Source organism: Canis lupus, chromosome 21, assembly GCF_003254725.2.
Source record: "Canis lupus dingo isolate Sandy chromosome 21, ASM325472v2, whole genome shotgun sequence".
In the NCBI taxonomy this organism is placed as follows: Eukaryota; Metazoa; Chordata; class Mammalia; order Carnivora; family Canidae; genus Canis; species Canis lupus.
In genome coordinates this window covers 38,083,416-38,097,456 of record NC_064263.1, presented here as the reverse complement: position 1 = coordinate 38,097,456, position 14,041 = coordinate 38,083,416, and the positions used below count along the sequence as shown (strand labels likewise).

The 14,041-nt window shown below is 41.0% G+C and overlaps 2 protein-coding genes across 7 annotated transcripts in view; one reads left to right on the top strand and one right to left on the bottom strand.

Annotated features, from left to right (window-relative positions):
- The window catches only part of LOC112667671 (vitamin D 25-hydroxylase), a 31,714-nt gene that overhangs the window by 1,916 nt on the left and 15,757 nt on the right, over window positions 1-14,041 (top strand). For 2 of the 6 annotated variants that reach the window (XM_049098860.1, XM_049098858.1), the window contains exon 2: window positions 3,912-4,047. The exons of the other annotated variants lie outside the window; for them this stretch is intronic. The gene's annotated coding sequence lies outside the window, so the exon portion shown is untranslated. The remainder of the gene's footprint in view (window positions 1-3,911; window positions 4,048-14,041) is intronic. 6 annotated transcript variants of the gene reach the window in all.
- Window positions 6,525-6,896, bottom strand: LOC112667673 (U6 snRNA-associated Sm-like protein LSm3). The gene has a single exon (XM_035704021.2). It carries the CDS (start codon window positions 6,875-6,877, stop codon window positions 6,569-6,571), a length of 309 nt encoding a protein of 102 aa, XP_035559914.1. The 5' UTR covers window positions 6,878-6,896; the 3' UTR covers window positions 6,525-6,568.

Sequence of the window (14,041 nt, the reverse complement as noted above, 5' to 3'; positions counted from 1 at the left end):
CCAAATGAATGAGACCATATTAATGTTTGTTCTTCTCCGATTGACTTATTTCACTCAGCATAATACCGTCCAGGTCCATCCACATTGAAGCAAATGGTGGGTATTTGTCGTTTCTAATGGATGAGGAATATTCCATTGTATACATAGACCACATCTTTATCCATTCATCTTTCGATGGACACCGAGGCTCCTTCCACAGTTGGCTATTGTGGCCATTGCTGCTATAAACATCGGGGTGCAGGTGTTCCAGCGTTTGACTGCATCTGTATCTTTGGGGTAAATCCCCAGCAGTGCAATTGCTGGGTCGTAGGGCAGGTCTATTTTTAACTCTTTGAGGAACCTCCACACAGTTTTCCAGAGTGGCTGCACCAGTTCACATTCCCACCAACAGCGCAAGAGGGTTCCCCTTTCTCCACATCCTCTCCAACATTTGTTGTTTCCTGCCTTGTTGATTTTCCCCATTCTCACTGGTGTGAGGTGGTATCTCATTGTGGTTTTGATTTGTATTTCCCTGATGGCAAGTGATGCGAAGCATTTTCTCATGTGCATGTTGGCCATGTCTATGTCTTCCTCTGTGAGATTTCTGTTCATGTCTTTTGCCCATTTCATGATTGGATTGTTTCTTCGCTGTTGAGTTTAATAAGTTCTTTATAGATCTTGGATACTAGTCCTTTATCTGATATGTCATTTGCAAATATCTTCTCCCATTCTGAAGGTTGTCTTTTAGTTTTGTTGACTGTTTCTTTAAAGGAATTTGTATATGTTAAAATAGGCTTACAGGATCCTGGGGGTCAGGCTGAGTTTGCCTTCTGCCCTTAGCAAAGTATGAACATCTAGCAGTTGAGTCTGTAGAGGAATGTCACTTCCCCTGTTTCAAGGACTTGTCAGTGTGCTTTGTCCTCAGCCAGTCCTGTGTTTCCCCATCATTTCCCACTGTGCAGAGATGGAAAGCACAGCCCAGAAATGCTGAGGGACTTGCACACAGTCACACCGCTGCTCCCTGCAGGGGAGGAAAGGGGTGTGCAGTACTGAAGCGTGTGATTGCAAGGGTGTCCAGACCTCAGACAGAAGCAGACTTCCCAGGGCACTGGCCAAGCTCACCTGTTTTGCTTTGAATCCATTCATTCCTGTGCAGCCACAAGCCAGGCCCTGCAAGGTGCTGAGGATGAGATGAGGAAGGCAGACACTGCCTGATTTTAGGGAATTAGAGCCCAGTGAGAGAGAGCAAATCTAAATATCGGCCACAAATTGTGAGTGCTTTGAAGGAATAAGATAGCGTTGCTGTTTGGCAATTGTGGTATTTCAGGTGGAGGCTTAAATCTTTATTTGAACCAGAGTTTACAAGAATTATCCTGGGTTTTTGCACATGTCTCATGGTTGACGTTAAACGGAAAGTGAACTTAGGTAAAGCAAATGTATATAATTCTTATATTTTATTGTCAACCTTCCAGTTCTCCAGGAACTGAGTGTGTTTCTGTGATTTCCGTTGAACATGTATGACTTCTGGCATGCTGGTACCATGATATTCTAGAGAAATCCTAAGATGTGGAAGTATGAGATTAGAAGTTGAGTCCTCTTTTGTCAGATAAAACTCGATTTTTCTCTGAATTTTAATTTTTCCTCATGTGTAATGAAAATAACTAGAAACAAACTGCTACTCAAATGTTCTTGGTTATTTTTATTTTTTTTTTTATTTATTTTTATTTTTATTTATTTATTTATTTTTTAAATTTTTATTTATTTATGATAGTCACAGAGAGAGAGAGAGAGGCAGAGACACAGGCAGAGGGAGAAGCAGGCTCCATGCACCGGGAGCCCGATGTGGGATTTGATCCCGGGTCTCCAGGATCGCGCCCTGGGCCAAAGGCAGGCGCCAAACCGCTGCGCCACCCAGGGATCCCTGTTCTTGGTTATTAATTGGAAACAATTTATTAGGCCTATAACATAAAATGTATCTTTAAATCAATTATGTGAAATGCTGTCTTGAATAGGAAGTTGTTTTTCATACACAAATATTTGAACTGATAGGAGCACTGTATTTACAAGGAACATTCTTTTCCAGAAGGGAGTGATCTGAGTTTCCTATCAAAATAGATTTTTTTTTTAAAGATTTTATTTATTTATTCATGAGAGACACAGAGAGAGAGAGGGGCAGAGACACAGGCAGAGGGAGATGCAGGCTTCATTCAGGGAGCCTGATGTGGGACTCGATCCTGGGATTCCAGGATTATGCCCTGGGCTGAAGGCAGACGCTCAACCCTGAGCCACCCAGGCGTCCCTCCTATCAAAATAGATTACAAATTATGATAAGACTGTCATTTTGATTCAATGGATTTAAGAGTTTGGTATCAGTAATTACTTGCATTGCTGTTGTAACTATTTGAGGTGATTGTCGTTCTTTACAAAGAGTACTCTTTACTGGAAGTGGAAAAATCAGTAGTACTAGTAAGTACAGGAGAAACAGAGGAAAGATGAGCAAAAATGAAAAGGATGTATGCATTGAAGAGTAGATAATTGTTTGACTGACTCTGCCTTACACTTAAGCTGAAAACCACCTAGCATATTGAAACCACTTAACCTCTTAATTAAGTCATCGACAGCATTTGATCTTTTGTTTAATTGAAGTATAGTTGAGGCACGTGTACATTAGTTTTAGGTGTAAAGCAGTGATTTAACAACTCTGCACTATTTTAGGCTCACCGCAGGGTGGCCTGCCACCATACAATGCTATCACAGTAACATTTCCCTGTGCTGTATCTTTCATTTCCCTGATTTACATCTTCCATAACTGGAAACTTTTTTTTTTTAAGATTTTATTTTATTTATTCAGAGAGAGAGAGAGAGAGGCAGAGACACAGGTAGAGGGAGAAGCAGGCTTCGTGCAGGGAGCCTGACGTGGGCTCGATCCCGGGTCTCCAGGATCATGCCCTGGGCTGAGGGCAGCGCTAAACCGCTAAACCGCTGCACCACAGGGGCTGCCCATAACAGGAAACTTTTTTTTTTTTTTCCTGGTATATGAATAACTGGAAACTTTTATCTCCCACTTGCCTTCATCCATTTTGTCCATCCACCCAATCCCCCTCTGGCTGCCTCCAGTTTTCTGTATTTATGAATCTGTTTCTGCTTTTGTTTGTTTTGTTTTTAGATTCTACATAAAAGTGAAATCATATGGTAATTGTCTTTTCTGTAGGACTTATTTCACTTAGCATAATAACCTCTGTGTCTGTTTATGTTGTCACCGTTGGCAAGATCTCTTTTTATGGCTGAGTAATACTCCAGTATATATCCATTGTGTATGTATTCATTATATCACATCTTATTCATACATTCCTTTATTGGTGGACATTTAGATTGCTCCCATATCTTGGCTATTGTGAATAATGCTGTAATAAATGTAGCAGTGCATCTATCTTTTTGAAATAGTGTTTTCAGTTTCTTTGGACAAATAACAGTAGAATTACTGAATTGTATGTTGTTTTTTCTCTTAAGATTTATTTGAGAGAGAATCCATACATGGGTGAGAGGAGGGGCAGAGGGATAGGGGAAGCAGACTCCCTGCTGAGCGCAGAGCTGGCCTCAGGACTCCATTCCAAGACCTTAAGATCACAACCTGAGCCAAAACCAGAAGTCCAACACTTAAACATCTGAGCCACCCAGGCACCTTGTATGCTATAACTAATTTTAATTTTTTGATGAACCATACTGTTTCAGAGTGGCTGTGCCAGTTTACATTCCCACCAACATTGTGCAAGGGGTCCCTTTTTTCCACATCCTTGACAACACTTGTTATTTCTTGTTGTTTTTTTTTTTTTTTATGCTAGCCATCCTTTTTATTTATTTATTTATTTATTTATTTATTTATTTATTTATTTATTTATTTATTTATTTATTTATTTATTTATTTAATGTAGGCTCCATGCCCAGTGTGGAGCTCAACTTGGGGCTTGAACTCACAGCCTTGAAATCAAGACCTAAACTGAGATCAAGAGGCAGGACTTTTAATCGACAGAGCCACCCAGGCACCCCAGATACTAGCCATTCTGACAGGTAAAATGTGATATCTCATCGTATATTTGATGTACATTTCCCTGATGATCAAAAGTGATATTGATCATCTTTTCATATGGTTTGTTTTTTTTTGTTTTGTTTTGTTTTTTTTTTAAATTTTTATTTATTTATGATAGTCACAGAGAGAGAAAGAGAGAGGCAGAGACATAGGCAGAGGGAGAAGCAGGCTCCATGCACCGGAAGCCCGATGTGGGATTCGATCCCGGGTCTCCAGGATCGCGCCCTGGGCCAAAGGCAGGCGCCAAACCGCTGCGCCACCCAGGGATCCCTTTTCATATGGTTTGTGACATGTGTTTGTCTTCTTTGGAAAAATGCCTAGTCAAGTCCTCAGCTAATTTTTATTTTTATTTTTATTTTTATTTATTTATTTTTAAAGATTTTATTTATTCATTCATTCAGAGAGAGCAAAGAGAGAGGCAGAGGCACAGGCGGAGGGAGAAGCAGGCTCCATGCAGGAAGCCCGATGTGGGACTCGATCCCTGGTCTCCAGGATCACGCCTGGGCTGAAGGTGGCGCTAAACTGCTGCGCCACCGGGGCTGCCCCTCAGCTAATTTTTAACTGGCATTTTCTGGTGTTGAATTATATAATTTCTTTATATATTTTGTATGTCAAACCCTTTTTGGCTATATCATTTGCAGATACCTACTCCCATTCAGTAAGTTGCCTTTTCAGTTTTTATTTTGTTTTGCTTTGTTTTTTCAATGGTTTTCTTTACTGTATAAAAGTTTTTCTTTTGGTGTAATCCCAATAGCTTATTATTATTATTATATGTATATATATATTTTTGCTTCTGTTTCCTTTGCCTGAGGAAATCTATCTAAATAAATTGCTAAGGGAAATGACCAGGAGATTACTCCCTATATTCTCTTCTAGTATTTTTATGGTTTCAGGACTTATATTTAGGTCTTTAATCCATTATGAGTTTATTTTTGTATATGGTGTGAGAAAGTGGTCCAGTTTTATTCTTTGCATGTATTGGTCCAGTGTTGCCAGCACCATTTGTTGAAGAGGCTGTCTTTTCTTCATTGCATATTTTTGCCTGCTCTGTTGTAGATTGACTGTATAATCATGGGTTTATTTCTAGGCTCTCTTTTCTGTTCTGTTAATCTATGTGTCTGTTTTTGTGCCAGGATCATAGTATTTTGATTATTGTATCTTTGTACTATATCGTGAAATCTGGGATTGTAATACCTCCACTTTTTTTCTTCTTCAAGATTGCTTAGGCTGTTTGGGATCTTTTGTGATTCCATACAAATTTTAGGATTGTTTGTTCTAGGATTTCTAGTTCTATGAAAAATGCTCTGTATATTTTGATAGGGATTATGTTAAATCTCTAGATTGCTTTGGACAATGTGGACATTTTAACAATACTGATCTTCCAATCCATGGGCATGGAATATCTTTCCATTTGTGTCATCTTCAATTTTTTTTTTATCAAGTGTTTTATAGATCTCAGAGTGTAGGCTTTTCACCTCCTTGGTTAAATTTATTCCTAGGGAAAAAAAAAATTTATTCCTAGGTATTTTATTATTTTTGGTGCAATTATAAATGGAATTGTTTTATTAATTTCTTTTTTTGCTACTTCGTTATTAGTTATGACAATGGAGTAGATTTCTGTATGTTGACTTTGTAATCTATGACTCATTTGTTACTTCTAAGAGTGTTTTGGTGGAGTCTTTAGGGATTTCTATGTATAGTATAATGTCATCTACAAATAGTTTTACTTCTTCCTTATCAATTTTGGTGCCTTTTATTATTTTTTTCCAGTACTGTGAAACTGTGGCTAGGACTTCCAGTACTATATTGAATAAAAGTGGTGAGAGTGGACATCCTTGTCTTGTTCCTGATCTTAAAGGAAAAACTCTTAATTTTTCACCATTGTGTATGATGTTGGCTATAGGTTTGTCATACATGGTCTGTATTATGTTGAGGTGAACTCCCTCTAAACCCACTTTGTTTTGAGTTTTCATTGTGAATGGATGTTGAATTTTTTCAAATGCTTTTTCTGCATTTATTGAAATGGTTGTGTCATTTTTTTTTTTTTTTTTTTGCATCCTGGTGATCACATTTATTGAAAGAGTTGGAAAAAAATTTATTTATTTATTTATTTATTTATTTATTTAAATTTTTATTTATTTGTGATAGTCACAGAGAGAGAGAGAGAGAGAATGAGGCAGAGACACAGGCAGAGGGAGAAGCAGGCTCCATGCACCGGGAGCCCGACGTGGGATTCGATCCCGGGTCTCCAGGATCGCGCCCTGGGCCAAAGGCAGGCGCCAAACCGCTGCGCCACCCAGGGATCCCTGGAAAAAAATTTAAATGCCCTTTAGCTTAAGAATTTTTGAGTTTTCTGCAAATCAACTCATTTCAGGAGTGGAAGAATCCTTGGTCATTTCTTAATATCAAAATGAACGCAGGTTTCTCTTTTGGATGTCTTCTACATTTAAAGAGGCAATCATACAAAATCTCCTATATTTCATACATGATAAATTCTTTGTTTCAGCCAACTCTTAATGGAGGAGCAACTAGTACAACACCATCTCCCCGGACAAAAAGCATCGGAATATTCCATTTTGTTGATTTATATATCTCTTCATATGCTTCCTCATCAATTTCTATAGTAGTCACAGTTTCTTCCACATCTCCCAATATCATATTTAAATGCTGATCATATGCATGTAATCTGCCTCGAAGCTCTCGGTCATTTCTCATTTTCACATAAATTCGCTCATCCAGGCTGAGCCTGATGAGATCCAGGGGCTCTTCTACGGTGTTGGTAGTTTGTTGCTGGTCCACGTCGTCCGCCATCTTTCAAACCCTGTGCCCTTTCCCCGGTTGTGTTATTTTAATCCTTCATTTTGTTAATGTGGTGTGTTATTTGGATTGATTTTCAAAAATTGAAACAGGCTTGCATCCCCAGAATAAATCCCACTTGATCATGGTGAATGATCAATTTAATTAATTTTTTAATTTGGTTTACTAATATTTTATTGACAATTTCTGGTTCTGTTCATCAAGGATATTGGCCTGTAGTTTGGGATCTTTGTGTGTGTGTGTGTGTCTGTGAGTGTTTGTAGTGTCTTTTTTGTTAGTATTAAGGTAATGCTGGCCTTGTAGAATGTATTTGGAAACTTTCCCTCTTCTTCTGTTTTTTGGAATAGTTTGAGGAGACTAAGTATTAACTCTTAAGTATTTGGTAGAATTCACTTGTGAAGCCATCAGATCCTCTTATTTATTGGGAGTTTTTTATTAGTCATTCAGTGTCATTACTAGAAATCAGCCTGTTCAGATTTGCTGTTTCCTCCTGATTCAGTTTTGGAAGATTGTATGCTTCTAGGAATCTATTTCAACTAGGTTGTCCAATATGTTAATATATAATTTTTCTTAGTAGTCTCTTACAATCCTTTGTATTTCTGTGGAGTGGGTTATTACTTCTTTTGTTTCTGATTTGATTAATTTGGGTGCCCTTTCCATTTTTCTTTATTAGTCTAGCTAAAAGTTTATCAATTTTGTTGATCTTTTCGAAGAACCAGCTCTTGGTTCATTGATCTGTTCTACTGTTTTAATTTTTTTAAAGATTTTATTTATTTATTTATTTATTTATTTATTTATTTATTTATTTATTTATTCATGAGAGACAGAGACAGAGAGAGAGAGAGGCAGAGAACACAGCAGAGAAAGCAGGCTCCTTGCAGGGAGCCCGATGTGGGACTCGTTCCTTGACCCCAGGATCACACCCTGAGCCAAAGGCTCAACCACTGAGCCACCCAGGCGTCCCTTCCCAGCTCATTTAGTATGAGACTAGGTTGAGATTTTTCTTGCTTCTTGAGGCAGGTCTATATTGTTATAATCTTCACTCTTAGAACAGCTTTTACTGCATCCCAAAGATTTTGGCCCATTGTGTTTTCATTTTCATTGGTGTCTATGTATTTTTTTATTTCCTCTTTGATTTACTGCTTGACCCATTCATTGTTTGGTAGGATGTTATTTAACCTCCAAGTATTTGTGTTCTTTCCGGATTTTTTTCTTGTGGTTGGTTTCTTAGCATTGTGGCTGGAAGAGATGCATGTTATAATTTCAATTTTTTCAATTTTTTTACTTTTTTTTTTACCCTAACATGTGATCTGTTCTGGGGAATGTCCCATGTGCACTTGAAAAGTTTAATTCCACTGTTTTAGGATGGAATGCTCTGAATATATCTGCCAGATCCACTTGGTCCAGTGTGTCATTCAAAGCCATTGTTTCTTTGTTGATTTTCTGCTCAGATGATCTATCCATTGATGTAAGTGGAGTGTTAAAGTCCTCTACCATGGGCTTGAGTGGGGTCAGACCAGGTATTTGGCAGAGCCATGGTTCCACCAGACTCCCGGGGGCCCTCCCTCTTTTGTTCCCTAAAAGACTTTCATTGGTGGGTATGGGCTGCAAGCTGACCTGATGTCTACCACCCCTCCTTCCCCCGCCGCCCACTCTGGGGCTACAGTGGAACTGGGGTGTGTGGCTATCTTCCCCTCACCTGGACAGGAGCCCCTTTGGAATGTTGCTGGCCCCCCGACAGGGCTGCTTGCACAGTGCCAGGCTTGTGGTGCTGATTTGGATGGACTCCTGCTGAGGGCAGATTGGAGGAGTGGGTCCCAAAAGAGCACAGGGCTGGGTGTGCTTTCCACAGGCTAGGTCCAGAGTATTCCCATTGTACTGGTTCCCCCAGGCATCTGTGTTATTTAGGTGAGAGGCAGAATGGCGGCTGCTAGCTCTTTTGTTTTTTGAGAAGTTTCCTAATTGTCCCTACCCCTCCAGCATAGGTTCTGAGATTAGTAAATAAATCTTTCCATATCCCCTAGGCATTTTTCGAATTGCTCTTTCTACCTGTATCTCAGCAGTGCTGTTTATTATGCTGTCTCTTTAAGTTTCAGTTTCCTATCACCCTTTCAGTTTCCTATCACCCTCCAGCTCTCCCAAGAGCTTACCCTCCCCCCCCACTTTTAAAGTTCCAGGTATTAAGCCTCATTAATTGTGAAAATTCATCATAGTAAGTCTCTCTGTTTTCAAAGCCAAATGTTCTTTGGATTTTTCTTGGTGCAGGGGCCTGTATCTCTGGGGCCCAGTGTGGGATCTGCTCTGTGCTTACAGGGGCCCTCCGTCCCCATGGGACAGGTTTCCTAACGAAGTCACCCTTCCTATCATTTTCAATGTGGACTCTTTTCTCTACATTTAGCTGTGGAGAGTCTGTTCTGGCAGTCTTTGGGTCATTGTCTGGGTTATTTACTCTGATATGGGTGTTATCTAGGTATACCCATGGGACAAGGAGATTTTGAGATCCTCCTATTTCACCACCTTCCCCAGAAATCAAACCTGCTTTGAACTCTATCAGGTAGATTGGTTATCTCCATTTTTTTTAGTTCTTTTCTCACATTTTGTCTTAGTCTTTCATTTGGAACATATTCTCCTGTCTTCTCATTTTGCTTGACTTTCTGTGTTTGTTTTTATGAATTAAATGAATTCATACTTCTAAACATTAGCGGTCTTGTGTATGGTCATTCCTTGGTTGACTGTGCCTGGTGACTGACTGACTGGCTGGAGCTGTGGCTTATGTGGGCTAGAGGTCCTGGACACTCTGCTGGAGCCCCTCTGGTGGGATGGCTGGAGCTGAAGTAGGCATGGACCAGGGTAATCCAGGGGTCTTCACACAGAGGGTGCCCTGGCAGGACAGCCTAAGCTGAAGTGGTTGTAAACCAAGTGGTCTTGGGGCTTTCCACACAGAGAGCATCCTGGCAGGATAGCTGAAGGTAAAGTAGGTGTAAGAGGGGTAGTCCCAGTGTACTCCAAGCAGAGGATGCCCTGGCACAGAGTCTGGAGCTGAAATTGACATGGGGTCCCAGGGCCCTCTAAGCAGGGGGTGCCCTGGCAGGGTGGCTAAAGCCAAGGCAAGGCAAACAGCTAGGAGTTCCTTGGGCCCTCTACACTGGGGGTACCCTGGCAAGTCATCTGGAACTGAAGTGGTATGGGCCTGGAGTACTCCAGGGTGCTTTGCACCTGTCACATTGGTGAGACAGCTGGAATTGTGTATGCTGTGCTGGGGCCTTCTGATCGGGATGGCTTGGACTAGTGTGGGGTAGGGGCCCAGTGCACTGAGGCTGCAGGTGGCTTTGGTGCCTACCCCCTGCTTCTTTCTGTGCTGTCATGGTGGAAGAGATATGTAAACCATGCATTTGCCAGTCCTGGCTTCCTGGCTTCCAGTAGCTCCCCTGACCTTTGGCAGGGTTCTAAGGGCTAATTTTTTTATATTCTAGTTGCTCTTTCTTTTTTTTTTAAAGATTATTTATTTATTAGAGAAAGCAAGAGAGTACAAGAAGGGGAGCCGCAGAAGGAAAGAAGCAGGCTCCCCACTGAGCAGGGAGCTTGATGTGGGGCTTGATCCCAGCTAAAGGCAGACACTTAACCAACCCAGGCACTCTGCCCTTTTTTCTTTTTTCTTTTTTTTTTTTAAGTAGGCTCCATACCCACTGTGAAGCCCAACATGAGACTTGAATTCATGACCCTGAGCTCAAGACCCAAGCTGAGATCAAGAGTTGGGTGCTCAGGGCGCCTGGGTGTCAATCGGTTTAGCATCTGCCTTCATCTCAGGTTGTGATCCCAGGGTCCTGGGATCAGGCCCCACATAGGGCTCCATGCTCAGCAGAGAGTCTGCTTCTCCCTTTCCCTCTGCCCCTCCACCCCGCTCTTGCTCTCCCTCTCCCTCTCTCTCTCTCTTTCTCTCAAATAAATAAAATCTTAAAAAAAAAAAAACTGACTGAGCCACCCAGGTACCCAAATATATTCTAGTTACCCTTTTAAACCATGGCTTTTTTCCTGTGCACCAAGGCAGGTGAATCTCATCTCAGTCCCTCAGTGCTGTCCCTCCCCACTGCAGTTCAAGCACTGGGGGTGGGGTTCCCTTTGTTACCATAGTCTCCATTTTCTCTTGTCATTCTTTATGTGGCCTATCTTTTGTTCTAAATTTTTTTTTTTTTTTTTTTTTTTTTACTTATGATAGTCACACAGAGAGAGAGAGAGAGGTAGAGACACAGGCAGAGGGAGAAGCAGGCTCCATGCACCGGGAGCCCGATGTGGGATTCGATCCCGGGTCTCCAGGATCGCGCCCTGGGCCAAAGGCAGGCGCCAAACCGCTGCGCCACCCAGGGATCCCCTCTTTTGTTCTATAGAAGCTGTTCAGGTAGCCCTCATTCCTTCAGGAAGAATTGCTTTATAAATAGGTATAGATTTGGTGTGTCAGTGGAGGAGGTGAGTTCCAAGTCTTTCTTTATCTCCATTTTGGACCCTTCTCCCTGGCAACATTTGATCTTTATCTTAGTTGAGAAGCAGTAAAGGTATCTCATTGCTTTTGAGGTATTTTGCAATTCTGCTAAAGTCTCACAGTTAGTATAAGTTGTTAAAATACTATACCTTTTTTGGAAGTAGGAAGAGACTGTTACCTCTTATACTTCTGAAAGGTTATAGAAAGTTGTTTATAGGGCTTATTAGTAAATGGAATTTTATTTTTCTATTATCTTCTTCACTGGAAATGTAGGCTCACAGGAAAAACCTGGACTTGAAAATTGCTTGTGAGAAATGGCGGTCACTTTAAGTGTCACTTACTTTTATGAAGTCTGTGACTTCAGTTCTTTTTTTATAATTCTTGAAAACAACCAGACCTTGGGGCTCATACATTCATTTTAAAGGTAATCTTAGATAGAAATATACCACATCAAGAAGTATCATTTCCTTGGAGATTCACTCTGAATGTGTAAGCTTCTGCAATGACTTTAATCTGAATCCAAATTTTGAGTAGCATTTCCTAGCTAGCAAAGGGAGTAAAAGTGTTTTTTACAGATTATTTTCAGGTAATGCATGTAAGGACAATAAAGCAATTCCTTTACTTTAAGGCAAGTGGATCTGGCAAGTTCCTGGCTTTTATTTAGATCTTTATGCAAGGCACTAGGTGTGATTTTATGGAAGGTTCAGAAGACGAAAGAGATGAAATCACTGATTCTGTGGAGTTTATAATTTAGCAGCCAAGCAGAAGACAAGAGTATTCCTGGCTTCCGGTGCAAGGTAGTATTAAATGAGTGCCATGGGAGTATCTAAGCTTGTGCTGTGGTGGTTCAAAGGAGAGAGAGAGAAGGAGAATGCACCAAGAAAGGCTTTATAGAGGATGTTCCCTAAAGACTTGGTATAGTTTGGAGAGTATGACAGTCAAGGGAGGCATTTCAAATGAGAAAACAGCCCACACAAAGGTTGAAAAGTGGGAAGCAGTTGGTTGTTTTCATCAATGGCACTTTTCACATCCCTCTGTTACTAGCCCTTCACCTATGATGTTGTATAAATAGTGTATTTAAATTTTTTTTTAAGGTATTTATTTATTTATTTGTGATAGTCACAGAGAGAGAGAGAGGCAGAGACACAGGCAGAGGGAGAAGCAGGCTCCATGCACCGGGAGCCCGACGTGGGATTCGATCCCGGGTCTCCAGGATCGCGCCCTGGGCCAAAGGCAGGCGCCAAACCGCTGCGCCATCCAGGGATCCCTAAATAGTGTATTTAAATGTGTGTCTTCGCCACTATTCAATAATTCAACATATACTTACTGGTTGTCAGCGTCTGTTAGGCACTGTCCTAGCTGTGAAGATACCTGTTTGGTAGTAAACCAAACAGTGGTAAAAATCCCTGTCCTCATATAGCTTACATACCCTTGGGGGCTGAGGTGGTGGTGGGGGAGACGGACAATATAAATACAATAAGTAAATGATACAGTACATCGAAGTACAGAGTGTGAAGTCAGTTAAGTTAGGGATAGAATTTTAACTGAGTTAGAGCAGGCCTCACTGCAAAGACATTTGAACAAAGGCTTAAAGGAAATCAAGGACAAAACTAGGCAAAACTGGAGGAAGAACATTCCAGGCCAAGAGAACACATACAAAGGCCATGTAGCAGGAGTATGCCATGTGGAGAACCACCTATCAAGACACAAGTTGAGAGGCTGTCATGATAACCTTGGAAAAAATTGAAGGTGGTTTGGATCAGAGTGTCAGGGATGGAAGGGTAAGAAATAGCCATCTCCTGTTTACATTCTGAAAATCAATCAACACTCTAAGCAGTGATGTCAGGCTGGGAAGAAAAACAGAGCCAACACAGGCAGTTTAGGTCCTCAACAGCTCGAAGAATGAAACCTTCCGGAAAGTCCTTGAAAACAGCATAATACCAGAATAGATGCTAGGTCAAATGATAATTTCCCCAGGTTTACTCTCAAATAGGGGTCCACATTTTTTAGTAAAGGTGGATTGTGTAACAGCTTTCTCAAGCCATGGCTCCTTCTTGGTCTTTGTAATCCATAGTGTCCACACCTGACAGCTTTACCCTGCAATACGATGCTCCTGTTTGTTCTCTATCCGTATTACCACAGCTTGCAGCCCCAGCGTCTTCTTCTACCATCCTTGTGAAACCATCAGTCTGTTTTTTGGTTTTTTTTTTTTTTCCCCTGCATCAGAACAAGTGCCTGTTCACTAATGCCTTCCCTTCCTGCTTTGATACTGTGATTTATAATAAGAAATCCATATTTGGTCTTTGTCTCTTTCCTGGAATATACTTCCTAATGTCCTTGGAATTTCCTAAGTGTTAAAAGTGATACAGGTGTTTTTTTAATTCATGACAAGCCTCTTTCAACTATACCTGAGTTTATGCTAATGAGATAATTTTTGGAGCATCCCTAAAGTGGGAGTTTATTGCCAGGAGAACCAGTCATGGTTAGATGGTGGAACTTCCCATCACACCCCTACTACCTCTGGGGGAGGGAGAGGGGCTGGAATTTGAATCAGTCACTAGTGACCCATGATATAATTAAACATGCCTAGCTAATAAAGGCTCCATAACAATCCCTGAATTCCAGGGTTCAGAGAGTGTCCATGTTGGTAAACAGGTGGAGGTGAGCAGAGACTAGATAGC